Source organism: Naegleria gruberi (assembly GCF_000004985.1).
Source record: "Naegleria gruberi genomic scaffold NAEGRscaffold_61, whole genome shotgun sequence".
NCBI lineage: Eukaryota > Heterolobosea > Eutetramitea > Acrasida > Naegleriidae > Naegleria > Naegleria gruberi.
The window spans coordinates 223,554-236,925 of NW_003163266.1; the positions used below are offsets into that span (position 1 = coordinate 223,554).

The following is a 13,372-nucleotide window of genomic DNA, read 5'->3' on the forward strand; positions in this document are numbered from 1 at the left end:
CCCAACCAAACAAGAAGAGAGTCAACGAAAATGGAAATACTCAATCCCATCAAACCACCAGCCAGAGGTGTTCTAGCTCTAAAGTGAGTCGCTCCAATCGAATAGCCAACAATATTGATTGCAATTGGAGCTAGGAAATATTTACCAACTAAAAGACCGTAATGGGATAAAAGTTGTTGGAAATCTGGTGAGTTGGAGGTGGTGGTAGACATGTTGTTGTGTGTTTGTTTTTTTTTAAGATCAATTGATTGGAATGGTTAAATGTTGAATTACGGGAATAGTCCACTTGATAAGGTGATTTTAAAAGTGTGACATGACAGCTAGTTATCAGTTATGACTTGTTTTTCTCAACATGTTTTGTTTTGTATCATGCATGAAAATGAATATATAGATGCAAATCCAATTTAAAGTTGATTTTGTAAATGGTGAACTTGCAAATTGATTGCTAATGAGAGAACCAAAAAGTGGATTCTGGACAGTAGCTTCCTCATGACTTAATCTTTTCATTCTTTCCTTTCTTTATCAATCAGTTTCTAATTTCGAATATTTGTAAAATGAAAAACGAAATAGACTTGTTTAAATTGGTTTTACAACAGAAGGAGATTGATAAGTTGCAAGTAAACAATTGAATAAATGGATGACATCTAACTTATTGACAAAGTACGAGTACATTTCAAAAAGACCCTCGCTCGCACTTTCGTACAAATTCTCTTTCCTTTAAAAAGAAACTCGACACAATTAACAAATCAATAAAAAAAAAACAAACAGCAACACAATTAGAAGAAACAAGATGAAGTATGAAAATTTAGGTAACACTGGCTTGAAAGTCTCCAAAATCTGTCTCGGATGCATGAGTTTCGGCTCACCAAAATGGTTTGATTGGGTTTTGGAAGAATCAGAATCAATGATCATTCTCAAGAAGGCCTGGGAGTTGGGAATTAACTTCTTCGACACTGCCAACATTTATTCGAATGGTGAAAGTGAGAGAATTTTGGGTAAATTCATTAGGGAGAATAACATTCCGAGAGAGGAAGTTGTTATTGCCACTAAGGTTTTTGGTCCGGTTGACAAGAGTGGAGAACAAAGATTGCTATTGTTGAGTGATGATAAGAAGGTGAATACTCATGGATTGTCGAGAAAGCATATTATGCATGCTGTTGAGGAATCATTGGAAAGATTGGGAACTGATTGTAAGTAATTTTGAAAATTGCATCTCTTGGTTGACTGAATATTGTAAACAGACATTGATTTGTATATTATTCATCGTTGGGATCCAGACACTCCTATTGAAGAAACCATGGAAACTTTGCATGATTTGGTAAAATCTGGAAAGGTCAGATATATTGGTGCCTCTTCAATGTTTGCTTGGCAATTTGCTAAAGCTCAACATTATGCTGATAAGAAGGGATTGACCAAATTTATTTCCATGCAAAATCTCTATCATTTACTTTATAGAGAAGAGGAAAGAGACATGATTCCAATGTGTTTGGATCAGAAAGTTTCCTTAACTCCATACAGTCCACTTGCTAAGGGAATTTTGGCAAGAGCTCACGAATTTGTCAACTCTGAGAAAACAAGCAATGATGAGGATGATGATGAGAAATCCAAGAGAGCAAATTCAGATTTCATTCAAAAACAATTCAAAGAAACCATGACTGAAGGTGATAAGGAAAATTTGAGAAGAGTTTCAGAATTGGCTAATAAGAAGAATGTCTCACCAGCTCAAATTGCTATTGCTTGGCTATTGAAGAAACCAGGAGTTACTAGTCCTATTGTTGGTGCCACAAAAGTATCGAATATAGAATCGTCAATTGCTGCTTTGGATATTGAACTCACCCCTGAAGAAGTCAAATATTTGGATGAATCTTATACAGCTAAAGCACCTCATGCAGTTGGTGTTAGAAAGTAACGAATGAAATCGGCAATAAATTCTCATTAAAACTTGTTTGAATTTAAAGATTGAAACAGATAATTAGAAATTCCAAACTTGGCTTCCCGACTTGGAAATTCCAAGTTATCGTCATCATTAAGAAGAAAAAAAAATTGTCTTGAAATCTTTCCCAAGATTAGATTATAATTTATTTGAATCAAATTCTCTATCTGCTTAGATAACGAATCGATAGTGCTGATCATCTCTAATTTTGCTAATAGTATCAGAGCCTCGGATCATCAATTTTAATTACCATCATCAAGTGTAACATATAACATAATGACAGCACATATTCATTCGAGTGCCACTAGTAAATCATCACTTTTTAAACGATTGGTCATTCTCACCATTGTAGTCTCCGTACTAATTTACTTGGCTTTTACTTTTAGTTTGTTCTCCGTTCCGACAAAGTTTCAAAAACAAGCTTTATCAACAACATTAGAAGCAAACTCTGCTAAACAACAACAACAACAAGAAGCAATAGTAGTAACACCAGCACAAGCAGCAACACCTGCTAAAGTTGATGAAGAAGTGAAGAAGCCTACGGGAATTGTAGTACAAACACCTGCAGCAGCCAACAAGCAAGTTGAGGAAAAACCAACAACAACAATTCAAAAAGAAGAAGAGGAACATGAGGATTTAGGAAATAGTATTCCTCCGCAACAACCTGTGCAAGATTTGAGTGGAGAAACCTATGATGATTTTATCAAATCATCACCAAATGCATTGGTTTATGTTTTTTCACCAAGTTGTTCTCATTGCATTCAGTTTGCTCCAACTTTTGAAAAACTAGTTGTGGAATTGGGTAAAATTTATGGAGGAATAATCAATATTGGAAAGGGTATGTGAATTTTTATAATATTGACCTATGTTAACAATGATTTAACAATTATTTAACAAATTGAACTAAGTTGTTGGACCAAATCACATCAATACACTCGTGGTTCCACTGGGAGTCAGAGGTTACCCAACCTTGATGTTCTACACAAATGGAAATTTGAAATCCAAGAAGTTCTACGAAGGAGCAAGAAAAATCCCAGAAATTTTAACATTCATCGAGAAACAAATCAAGTAGTGAAATTCTTCCAATTATTAAATTATCAATGATTAAACTATCATGCAACAAACATGAAATTGCCATAGAGTAACACCTTGACCTATTATGTTTCTTGGATAACATAGCCGGTAAGCGGTCCATAAGAGACAACCATTTTCAAGAGCTCTTCAACGTCTTGCTGTCGAATGTCACATTAAAAAAAATAACCAAACACTTTTCTTGAACCAGCACCATTTTCAAATTAATACACAGAGAGTGTTGGTAAAAAGTTATTTCTTTCTGCATTGAAATTATCAACCTATGGGAAATAAATTTGCCAAAGGTGCTAGGTTTCGTCGACCAAATCAACAAGACGAAACCTCTCAAAGAAATGATGAAGCAACCTCTCCCTCCCAATATCGTATTGTGAGTACAGAAGAAATTCAAGCCAATTCCTCTCCTTCCAATCATCATCATCATCCCAACAATAATAATTCCAATTTTTCTTCTTCTGACTCACCAACACTCCGAAAATCCAAATCAAATCGAACAAGAAGTTTGAGTACCTCCACAACAACAGGTGGTAACAATGGTAGTAGTAGTAGTGGTAGCAATAATGCTCGTTCAAGTCCAGGTACCTCTCCGACAAGTCATCATCAACGTTTCCTTCTGACCAACAATCATACAACAACAACAACTCCAAGCCTTGCATCCTCTTCATCAACAACAACAAAAAATTCCCCGCCAAATTCTACAGTAATTTCCAATCAGAAAAAAAAGAGTGGTGTTGGCGGTTCGTTCAGGTTCCGATCATTGAGAGGGAATAATTCGGCATCGGCATCATCATCGTCTTCATCATCGAGTAAGAAGAGTAAGAAGAGTAATGAGGGAAAGCATAATGAAAAGCAACAACCTCAATTGCAATTGAATGATTCGAATTTGAATTCATCAGTGCAAAATAATCAACATCATCACCATAATAGAACAATATCAAATGGTTCGACACATAGTGGTGCAAGTGGACATTTTCCTCTACTTTCATCATCATCGACTGGAATGATACAAACTGGTGGACATTTTCATAGAAAAACTTCAAGTCAGCCTCCACCTAATTGGGCTACTTTTAATTATCAAAATTCTGGAAGTTTATTGTCTCCTAATGGAACTGGTAATCCATTGGTTAGTTTACAAATGTCTCCAAGTCCTTCATCATGGCAGAATAATTACTTTATCTATAATTATGCAATTTTATCATCATCAGCTCCACAACCTTCCACAGTGAATAGAAGTTTATCTAGCTCACCAATGAGTGTTTCTTCAGCTGCTTCAAGTGTTAGTAATTCGAGAGATCAATTAGTGGAATATCAATTGATGGAATTCTCACCACAACAACGATTGGTTCATGAAAAACTGAGGGCCATGTTTCCTTCCATGAAAAATGTGCCTGACTATTTCTTGGCCTATTTTTCATTGGTTCTTTCAGATGAAATAACTTTGAAGGAGACAATCTTTTCAAATGTCAGTGATATTTCATTCTACTTGGAAATGCAATCCAAGATTGAAGAATTATTCCTCGAAGAAGAGGAAAGACTCGGAAAATCACCTAGTACTTCTAGAATGGATCATTTCACTCCTAAATCACCAGCTTATCATAGTGTTACCAATGACAATCTTCTTGCGAACACTACTGAAGATGGTGACATTAACTATTCTTCCAATTTTTTCAATTCTAATGATGCCTATGAAAATATTACCTCTAACCTAAATTTGAACGACTCATATTCTAGTAATAACACTTCTACCGAAAAAGGTGATATTCCTTCCTCAATTATCAATTTCCAATTAGATTTCCTAAATCCTTTCCACATGATGAGCAGAAGTGAGCTCACTGTTCGCTTAATCATTCTACCAAAAATTTTCAAAAATGTTTTCTATGCAAAGACTGAAGTTGCTCAATTAATGTCGCCTGTATTTTCTACTAGAAATAATTTACACTTCCGAGATTCCTTTATTCACAACGACGAGTTTGTTGTATGTATCATGATTGGATTTTGGGTACTCGAGTACATTCCATCCTCTGGAATTATTGTACCAAAACTTATTTATGGACCATCAGAGCTATTTTCATATATACAGAGTATTCCTGTAATTGCCACTCTGAATAATAGTGATGGACACGTAATGAGTGCACTCATTTCTACAATAGTTAAATGGAATTGTGAAAAGAAGAATCCAAACACTAACTCTATGACGTTCATTGATGACTTACTAAAGACACTACACATTAACTTTAAATATGCCCATAATTCAACACTTGAAAATTGGAGGAAGGGTAACTCATCTCTTGAATGGACCATACCAAATCATTACAACCTGCTAAAGGATCCTAGTGTAAACACTACTAGTTCTCGAGTTTTGAAATTCAAATCAATTGAAGATTATGAATTATCAGTGCCTAAAATTGTTCACACCCTGAGTAGTGAATTGTTAATTTCTAATGGAGGAGTTTTTGATTATCTAAGTTGTCTCCAAAAATGTTTCTCGTAAGTATTATTATTTCTAAGATATTTAATTTAATGATTAATGTTGTATTTCATTATCTGATCAATAACATTTATAGAGAGGACTATTTCATGTTACAAACAATTAGAGCCTCATTACAATTAAAAGAATTCGCCCACTTGAAATAAATGCAGTTCAAATTTTGTTTATTAAAGCATTTGAATAGACTTGTTATATTGTTTAATTTCGTGGCACTTGACACGATTTTTCTTTTGACATTTAATTCTAATATCAACACCTGCATGAGAAAATTTCATAGCTCTTGGTGGAACAAGTGCAACAAGATCATATCTGACCTTATTCTTCTTTGACTTGTAGAAATCCACAACTCTGGCAAATTCTGGAATGGCAGCATTAATAGTTGAAACAAATTTGGCATCGCCAGTTCTAGGTTGACCAAAAGTAATTAATTTAATCTTGGCATTCTTATAATCAACGTATTTTGATGAAACAAAGTCCAAAGCAGCAATACTAGTAACAGCAGCTCCCTAATAATAATTATTAATTTTCCAATCAAATGTTTTAAGTAATTAAATTAAATTCCGTTATGTTGTTGTGAAAATCCAATATCCAAAAATGTTCAATGATAATTCGGATCACAAATTTATCACCATCATCCTTTCGTATAAATTCTAATAAAAAAATATAACAAACCTTTGAATGTCCAGTAAACATGACAGTGTCAACTTGATTTTCACTACTAAAAACCTTCTTTAAAGCAGCAACCAAAGTTTCCTTCAATTTCTTATAATGTTGCAAGAAACCTCTATGAACCTTTCCATTTCCATTAAAATCAGTCAACTTGAAATTAAACGAATCAGCCCAATTTTTAACATTCTTTGGTTCAACTCCTCTGAATGAAATTACAACAGTTCTAGTCAATGCATTATAATAAATTTTGAAAGAAGTTTGTGATGAACGATGAAACTTGACAACTTTGTAATCTTTGGCATTTGGCAGGGATGAACATTTGACAATTGGAACTTGTGAAATTTTGTTATGATAAACATCTTGAGAGAAAAATCCTGCCCATTCAATATCTCTTGGACAAATAGTTTTCAATCTTCTATTCACAATTTCCATTTCCTTGTCACTATTGACAAGTGACTTGACAGTTTTTGCGACATTTTTAATCTTCTTGACAGCTTGCTTTAATTTAAGTCCTTCTACTTGTTGTGTGTAGATGGAAAACAAGGCAAGCGTGAGAAGAAGAGCAAAAACTAATTTGTTTGCTTTCATTTGTCGGTTGTGAATTTTTTTTTAAAGATAATTTTCAAGTGACCTGACAGCTGAATTTGTGATGTGAGAAAGTGTCGTTTTTTTGAGCTCTGGCCCATTACATGGATAATTGGTGATCTAGCAAGGCATGAGATTTTCATTTTACAATACAAACGAATGAGAAAAATCTATTCGAAATATACAAATTTCGAATAATATTATTCGAATAGTATTTTCATGAATAATTTGAAGAAATGAATGTTTTATTAGTTTCAATAATATTAATCATAATGATGAATCCTTTGTTGTTCAGACATATTGGAACAATACCTTTCGAATTCAATCATTATACATTCGTTCAATTTCCCATATTATTTTCAAAATCTTATTTCACATATTATCTAAATTGTAACATTGTAAATGGAAACCAATTTAAATTGCAACCTAATCTCTCTATTAATAAAACATATTGTAAACTTTAATATCATCCTGAGTTTCCTTTAACTCATCCTTCATGTCAGAAATAATTCTCTCTCTATATTCCTTATGTAACATTTCTGGATAGTCCAGATATTCCCTAAAATAGGAATCTTTGAGCAAATTTTGAACCAAGACTTCACGTCCCATTCCTTCTGGATTACCGAGATAGACTGACCAGAGTCCATACTTTTTAGAATTCTTCATTAAATGATCTGGAATTTGTAGAGAATGTGCATGTTGAGAATAAACTGAATTACCATCAAAGGCAAATCCATAATATTCGGACATGTTTTTAAAATCATCACTGTCTGATTTGACTCCGTCTTGAGAGAGGAGAAAATCAAGGGCAAGTTGTTTGGTTTGTTCCATCAAGTGCTTTCGTTTTTTTTTAATCTACTTTCGGTTAGTATTATTAGAAAGGTTAATTTAAATGAGTTTTTTATATAGGACAATACCTTGTTTAACACTTACTAGAAAAGGAATGAAGGAGATAATGCATTTTTACCAAAAATAATCCAATCTAGATGGATAATCATTAGAAATAAACTGTTATCTCACTTTAGTTTGTTTGGATTGAATCAAATTGGAGGAATCTAATTGTTGAATAGGAAAATATCAGTTATTTTGGACCAGCTTTCCATCATTAATGATGTGAAGAAAAAGTTCAATTGGATTAATTTTCAATTATAAATTTAGTTTACTTTCCATTAAGGTTTCTCTCTTGTCAACTGCTCATAATCATTTTAATTTCTGGCCAAACTGAATAACATATGATAAGAATGATTTCAATATTTTCTTTCCATCTTCTAGAAAGTATCCAAATAATACTTTTCCCTTCTTTGTCAACTAACTTTTCAAAACATTGTAAAAAAAGATTCTTGTAAAAAAACATTTCAACGCTCAATTCTGTTAGTAAAAACAAACAAAAAACGAAACATGTGTTGGTCTCTCAGAGCTTCCTTGTTCTTTTCCATCCTAGGAGGATTGATGACTTTGGATCAGATTCGAAGAACACTTGCTATTCGAAAGGAGTGGAGAGCACGGAGTATATCTCAAGTATTAATGTACCTGTCGTATACCTTGATGGAATTCCTACAATTTCTACAGTATTGGTTTGGAATTGAAGGAACGTGTGGCACCACTTCAAATATTTTCCTGTCAATTGTGGCTCACTTTCTAATTTGGACTCAACCACTGGCACACAATTATTGGTGTTTAAGGAATACAGCGAAGGGAAGAAGTACTTTCAGATATGCTTTGTTTTGCTCCTTCTCCACCCTAATTCTGGCAAGTATCAGTTTGGCAATGGGTTATTTTCAAGTTGGTGGATTTGGTGTTGGAATTGAAAATGACAATCTGGAAGGTGTTCCAGGAAATGTTTTGGGAATTGAAATTCAAAATGTGAATACCAAATTGTGTTCAATGCAAGGACCTAATCATTTATATTGGATGTTTCCCTATCATCCAATATGGGGACATGGCATTTCGTGGTTTACTTGGTTGATGGTTGCTGCATTTCCTCATTTCTTTAGATATTCAGTTAAGGATAATGATTTCTTTGGAAAGAGTTGGGTGATGGGAAGTGTTGTCGTTGGTGGATGGTTAGTTGCCTTGGCAGTCACTTTGACAATTGGCAATTTCCATGAGACACCTTCTTATTGGTGCCTTATTTCAGTTCCATGTTTGGTGTAGCCCTATGTGTCTGCATTCTTCAATCCTAAACGATTCATTGTTCGAGAGGAATTGTATGTCAAAATGCCAAAGTCTTCATCTTCTGAATATGATTCAAAGAAAGTTGCCTAATTTTTGAGGGATGAGAATTGATGGATTGAAAGCCTCCATCTCATTGAGAATGAGCATTGACAATAATAGTGGAATCATTCAATGTCGATTTGAAACTATTTCAAATAAATTTCGAGTTGGAATCTGCTACTTTTTTTAAGTGTTTGGTGATAAACGTTGGGTCAATTTGTTACTTTCCATTTTGAGGAGTCATGCAGATTTCTTGAATGAAAGTTGAAGTGAGTACCCCACTCACTAAGGTTTATTGTAAACTACACACACCAATAAATATGAAAAATTTTTGTCTGAAAAAATTTCAACACAGCAAGATGTTAAAAGACAAGATTTACGCTCTTATTAAAGAACACTCCAGTGATGTTATGGCTAGTATGCCTCCAAACACCATCAAGATGGTATTGGATCTACTTGGCGAAAACCCTGAAGACAAAGAAAGATGGCTAGAAATTGTTGAAGACGCAGGTGGTGCGTTATTCAACAACTTCTCAACAAAAGCAGAGGCCCAGGAATACTTTACCAAAGGTATTAAGAAGTTAGCAAAGAGTGGTAAAGTTGCTTCCACTAGAAGTAAGACTACCTCTTTGCAAGAGGCAAGCACTCCAAGTAACATGAATAAGACTTCTTCTTCATCTCAAATGGCTACCCCAAAGGTTTCTAGCGTTAGTCAGGTTAGAGAGTTCGTCCAAAAGAGAAGGATTGAAGAAACAGACGACAAGGAGTGGAAGAGAAGAGGTGTTATTCTTGACCCAGCTGATTTCCTTGAAAAGCCAGCTACTTGGAATCTCCCAAGTAGACAACAATGGGAAGAGATGAACCGCCAAATCAACATTTTAGTGGTCGGTAAACAGGTTGAAGAAAAGGTTAAGGAAACGTTTCCGCCATTGAGTACCAATAACCAAGCATTGAAAGCAGAGTACGACACCTTGAAAGAGGTCGCAGGAAGCGTCTACGGTGCTGCATTGTTGAACAAGGATGAGTCAGTTGCAGACAAGTTGGAGGGTGCCATTGAATATATCAAGGAGAAAGCGGTACACCTCAAGCTCGTTTCCTTCGACAAGCATCTTGCGGAGAAGGTTCGTATCATTCGTTCAGATAAGACCTGGAGAGAACAGGCTGACCTTATTAAGGTCGCCTCCAAGTTGATGAAGGTAGAAAGTGAAGTGATTAAGAATGGAAACTTGCCAGTCATCAATAATATGACTAAAGCTGTTGAAAAGGCAAGAGATACCTATCCTGTAGCTTCCCACTGTTTCAAATGCGGAGAAGTTGGACACTTGGCAAAGAATTGCAATAAATCCACTTCCAAATACGTCTCGGTAAGTACTATTTTTCGATCCTCCAGATGCGGCAGAGATACGGGAGAGGAAACAAGCTGTTCACTCCATTTCGAATGCTTGGAAGGAGTGGAAGAGAAGAGGAGCGAAACCTTCGATAATAAGGCTCCTGAAAGAGGGTGTGAAAGTGCTTCCTTCAACAGGGTTCAAAAGATCAGTGGAGACAGTAAATTCAGCCAAGTTCTCAATAAGGGAACTACAGTGGTTGGAAAGGGAGATAAATTTGCTAAAGAAGATTGGTGCATTAGAAGCTTGTCAGAATGCGGAAGTAGTGGCCAAGTTCAGATTGGTACCAAAGGGAGAACAGTACAGATTGATTGTAGACTTGAGACCCTTAAACAAATATTGCCTCATCCCCAAATTCAAGTACAACACATTGAAGAGATTCTTAGAGTTTATTCCAGAATCTGGAACCATGTTCCTATCATCATTCGATTTGAAGTCTGGGTACCACCAGCTAAAAGTCCACAAGGACTCAAGAAAATTTTTTGCTATCAACTATTTTGGACAATTATTACAGTTTACTGTGTTGCCCTTTGGCTGGAATGGATCACCATAGAACTTCACTTTGGTAATGAATCAAGCGGTAATTTTGATGGAATCACCACTCATGCGTCTTTCCAATTATTTGGACGATGTGCAAATAGTGAATGTAGTGGAAGAAACAATAGCCGTACAGAATGTAGAAATATGCAGGGAAGATGCAAACCAGCTTGGTTTAGTGTTAGAGAGAAGAAAGAGTGTAATGAAACCAATGACAGAATTAGTAGTGTTGGGGTCATGTGTGAATATTATAACGAAGACACTATCAATGACAGAGGCTACGATAGTGAAGATTACGAATATGATAAAATCAGTACTCACGCGGATTCATTTAGGCAAAACAGTGTCGGTAAGGAAGATGAGTTCGATAAGCGGGACAGTGATTGCTTATTTGGAATGTTTTATCCCAGCAAGGGTGATGCTTGCTCCCATATTCGCCTTAATAGCAAAAACAGTAGTGAAGTACGGATGGAAAGCTTCGGTATTCGTAAGGGATGTCAGGGTCATTCACAACCTTCAATGGATTATTGCAAATATAAGGATGTGGAATGGAAAACACTTCCAGAGGCCATCATTGGTCTATTACTTCTGGACAGATGCATCAGATTGGGGTTGGGGAGCATATTTCGAGGAGAAGGACTTGAAGATAGGTGGTCAATGGTCGGAACAAGAAAGAAAACTTCATATCCATATAAGAGAAATGTTAGCGGTGTTAAGAGCTTTGATGGAATGGAAGCATTTGTTCGAAGAGAGAAAGATCATTATTTATGTGGACAATTGGATTATCTTACACAACATTTTAAAGGGATGGGCAAAAAGCCCACTTATGAGAAGGTTAATTATGAGCTTCTGGAGAATTATATTCAGCCACAATATAACTCTATTGTCTGTGGAATGGTTACCGTCGGAAGAGAATTATATGGCAGACGGGATCAGCAGGGGGATAATGAACGATCCCACGGATTGGGAGATGACTATTCCAGCATTTCAAAGGATTCAGAAGGAACTTCTAGTGGAAATAGGATTCGACAGATTCGCTTCCCACGTAAGCTTCAAAGTCAAGCCTTACATGGTAAGAGAAAGAAATTTCAGAGGAGAGAAAGCAGACGCCTTCTCTACATTATGGACAGAAGAGGTTGTAAATTTGTGTTGCGTCCCATTCAACTTAATAGGAAGAGTATTGAAACATTGCGAAGAATCAAAAGCTATAATGGTGTTGATTCATCCAGTATGGAAGAGAAGGTTTTGGTGGCCAATTCTAGAAAAGTATCGTATAAGGAGTGTATCGATGAATGGAAAGGACTTCTTTACAAAGTCCAATACAGGTCACGTAGAACCTTGCAAGAAATCTTGGCTATTAGAGGCAAGTCTGATAGATTGTCGAACTCGGAACTAATTAGAATTGCCAAGGAGGTCATTAGCTCTCACAGATACAAAGAGAGCACTGACAAGAACTACAGAAGATATTGGGTGCGCTTTATTAGATTTAACATTGAAAGAAAGGCTTGTTTTCCTCCTTCAGAAGATAATCTTATTGCTTTCCTGACGAACATGTTCCTTAAAACACCGTCAGGAAGCAACTGCAGTGCAGCATATGCTGCTATCATGGCATTTGCCAAGAAATTTAGTTTAGATCAGGGAATGCGAGGAGATAATATTCGAGAAGTTTTAAATGGAATGACTAATCTTTCAAGAGTGGCTAGTGAGAAGGAAAGAAATGCTTGGCAACTAGAATTTATTAGAAAGTGGGTGAGCATAGGTAGGAGAAGCGTGTCTGACAGAGAATTTGTATTATACACATCTATGATGATCATAGGTCTACGAACTATGTTGAGAGGAAGTGAACTTGGTGAACTAAAGACCGAAGATGTTCAATTTCTTCGCTTGGAGAATGGTAAAATGGCAGTCAAATTGAAATGTAGAAGAGTTAAATCTAGTCAGGGTAGAATGGGTAGAATTATGTGTATAGAGAGTACAGGAAATGATTTGTGCCCAGTATCTTGGTTGAATAGGTGGATGGTGTATAGAGATCAAGGTGATTACTTATTTGGTAATAGTAAGGCTTTGACTACAATCGACATTTCGTGGATACTGAGATTTGTGGCGTCAGTTATTGGAGTAGATGGATGTTTCTCCTCTCATTCTTTAAGAATTGGAGGTGCTAATGAAGCAGCTCAAGCAGGTTTTTCTCTCGCTGCTATTCAAGCTTTAGGCAACTGGTCTTCAAATGCGGTTGACAAATATTTCAGATCTGAGTTTTTCTATAGTAGAAACGTATCAAAAGAATTGGGTTTCTAGTAGGGGCTCATTGTTTTCGTATTTATTGGTGTGTAGTTGGATAAATTGAAGTGAGTACCCCACTCACTAAGGTTTATTGTAAACTACACACACCAATAAATATGAAAAATTTTTGTCTGAAAAAATTTCAACACAGCAAGATGTTAAAAGACAAGATTTACGCTCCCACCA

The 13,372-nt window shown here is 35.7% G+C and overlaps 6 protein-coding genes across 6 annotated transcripts in view; 4 read left to right on the plus strand and 2 right to left on the minus strand.

Annotated features, from left to right (window-relative positions):
* Positions 1-790: 790 nt before the first annotated feature.
* On the plus strand, positions 791-1,909 carry NAEGRDRAFT_73544 (uncharacterized protein; the record flags this gene model as incomplete). The annotated part of the gene is made up of 2 exons (XM_002671405.1): positions 791-1,190; positions 1,242-1,909. The coding sequence occupies 2 exons, from the start codon at positions 791-793 to the stop codon at positions 1,907-1,909; spliced, it is 1,068 nt and encodes a 355-aa protein (XP_002671451.1).
* A 300-nt stretch (positions 1,910-2,209) lies between these two features.
* On the plus strand, positions 2,210-2,779 carry NAEGRDRAFT_73545 (uncharacterized protein; the record flags this gene model as incomplete). Its single annotated transcript, XM_002671406.1, has 1 exon — positions 2,210-2,779. One exon carries the CDS (start codon positions 2,210-2,212, stop codon positions 2,777-2,779), a length of 570 nt encoding a protein of 189 aa, XP_002671452.1.
* Positions 2,780-3,206: 427 nt separating this feature from the next.
* Positions 3,207-5,679, plus strand: NAEGRDRAFT_81525 (uncharacterized protein). The gene is made up of 2 exons (XM_002671407.1): positions 3,207-5,509; positions 5,587-5,679. The coding sequence occupies exons 1-2, from the start codon at positions 3,288-3,290 to the stop codon at positions 5,654-5,656; spliced, it is 2,292 nt and encodes a 763-aa protein (XP_002671453.1). The 5' UTR covers positions 3,207-3,287; the 3' UTR covers positions 5,657-5,679.
* On the minus strand, positions 5,678-6,767 carry NAEGRDRAFT_73547 (uncharacterized protein; the record flags this gene model as incomplete). Its single annotated transcript, XM_002671467.1, has 2 exons — positions 5,678-6,016; positions 6,183-6,767. 2 exons carry the CDS (start codon positions 6,765-6,767, stop codon positions 5,678-5,680), a joined length of 924 nt encoding a protein of 307 aa, XP_002671513.1.
* A 435-nt stretch (positions 6,768-7,202) lies between these two features.
* On the minus strand, positions 7,203-7,514 carry NAEGRDRAFT_73548 (uncharacterized protein; the record flags this gene model as incomplete). Its single annotated transcript, XM_002671468.1, has 1 exon — positions 7,203-7,514. One exon carries the CDS (start codon positions 7,512-7,514, stop codon positions 7,203-7,205), a length of 312 nt encoding a protein of 103 aa, XP_002671514.1.
* Positions 7,515-7,917: 403 nt separating this feature from the next.
* NAEGRDRAFT_81526 (uncharacterized protein) overlaps positions 7,918-13,372 on the plus strand; it is a 5,791-nt gene continuing 336 nt past the window's right edge. Inside the window, exon 1 of the mRNA XM_002671408.1 lies at positions 7,918-8,989. Within this exon, the coding sequence (XP_002671454.1) occupies positions 8,163-8,918 (756 nt within the window). The 5' untranslated portion in view covers positions 7,918-8,162 and the 3' untranslated portion in view covers positions 8,919-8,989. The remainder of the gene's footprint in view (positions 8,990-13,372) is intronic.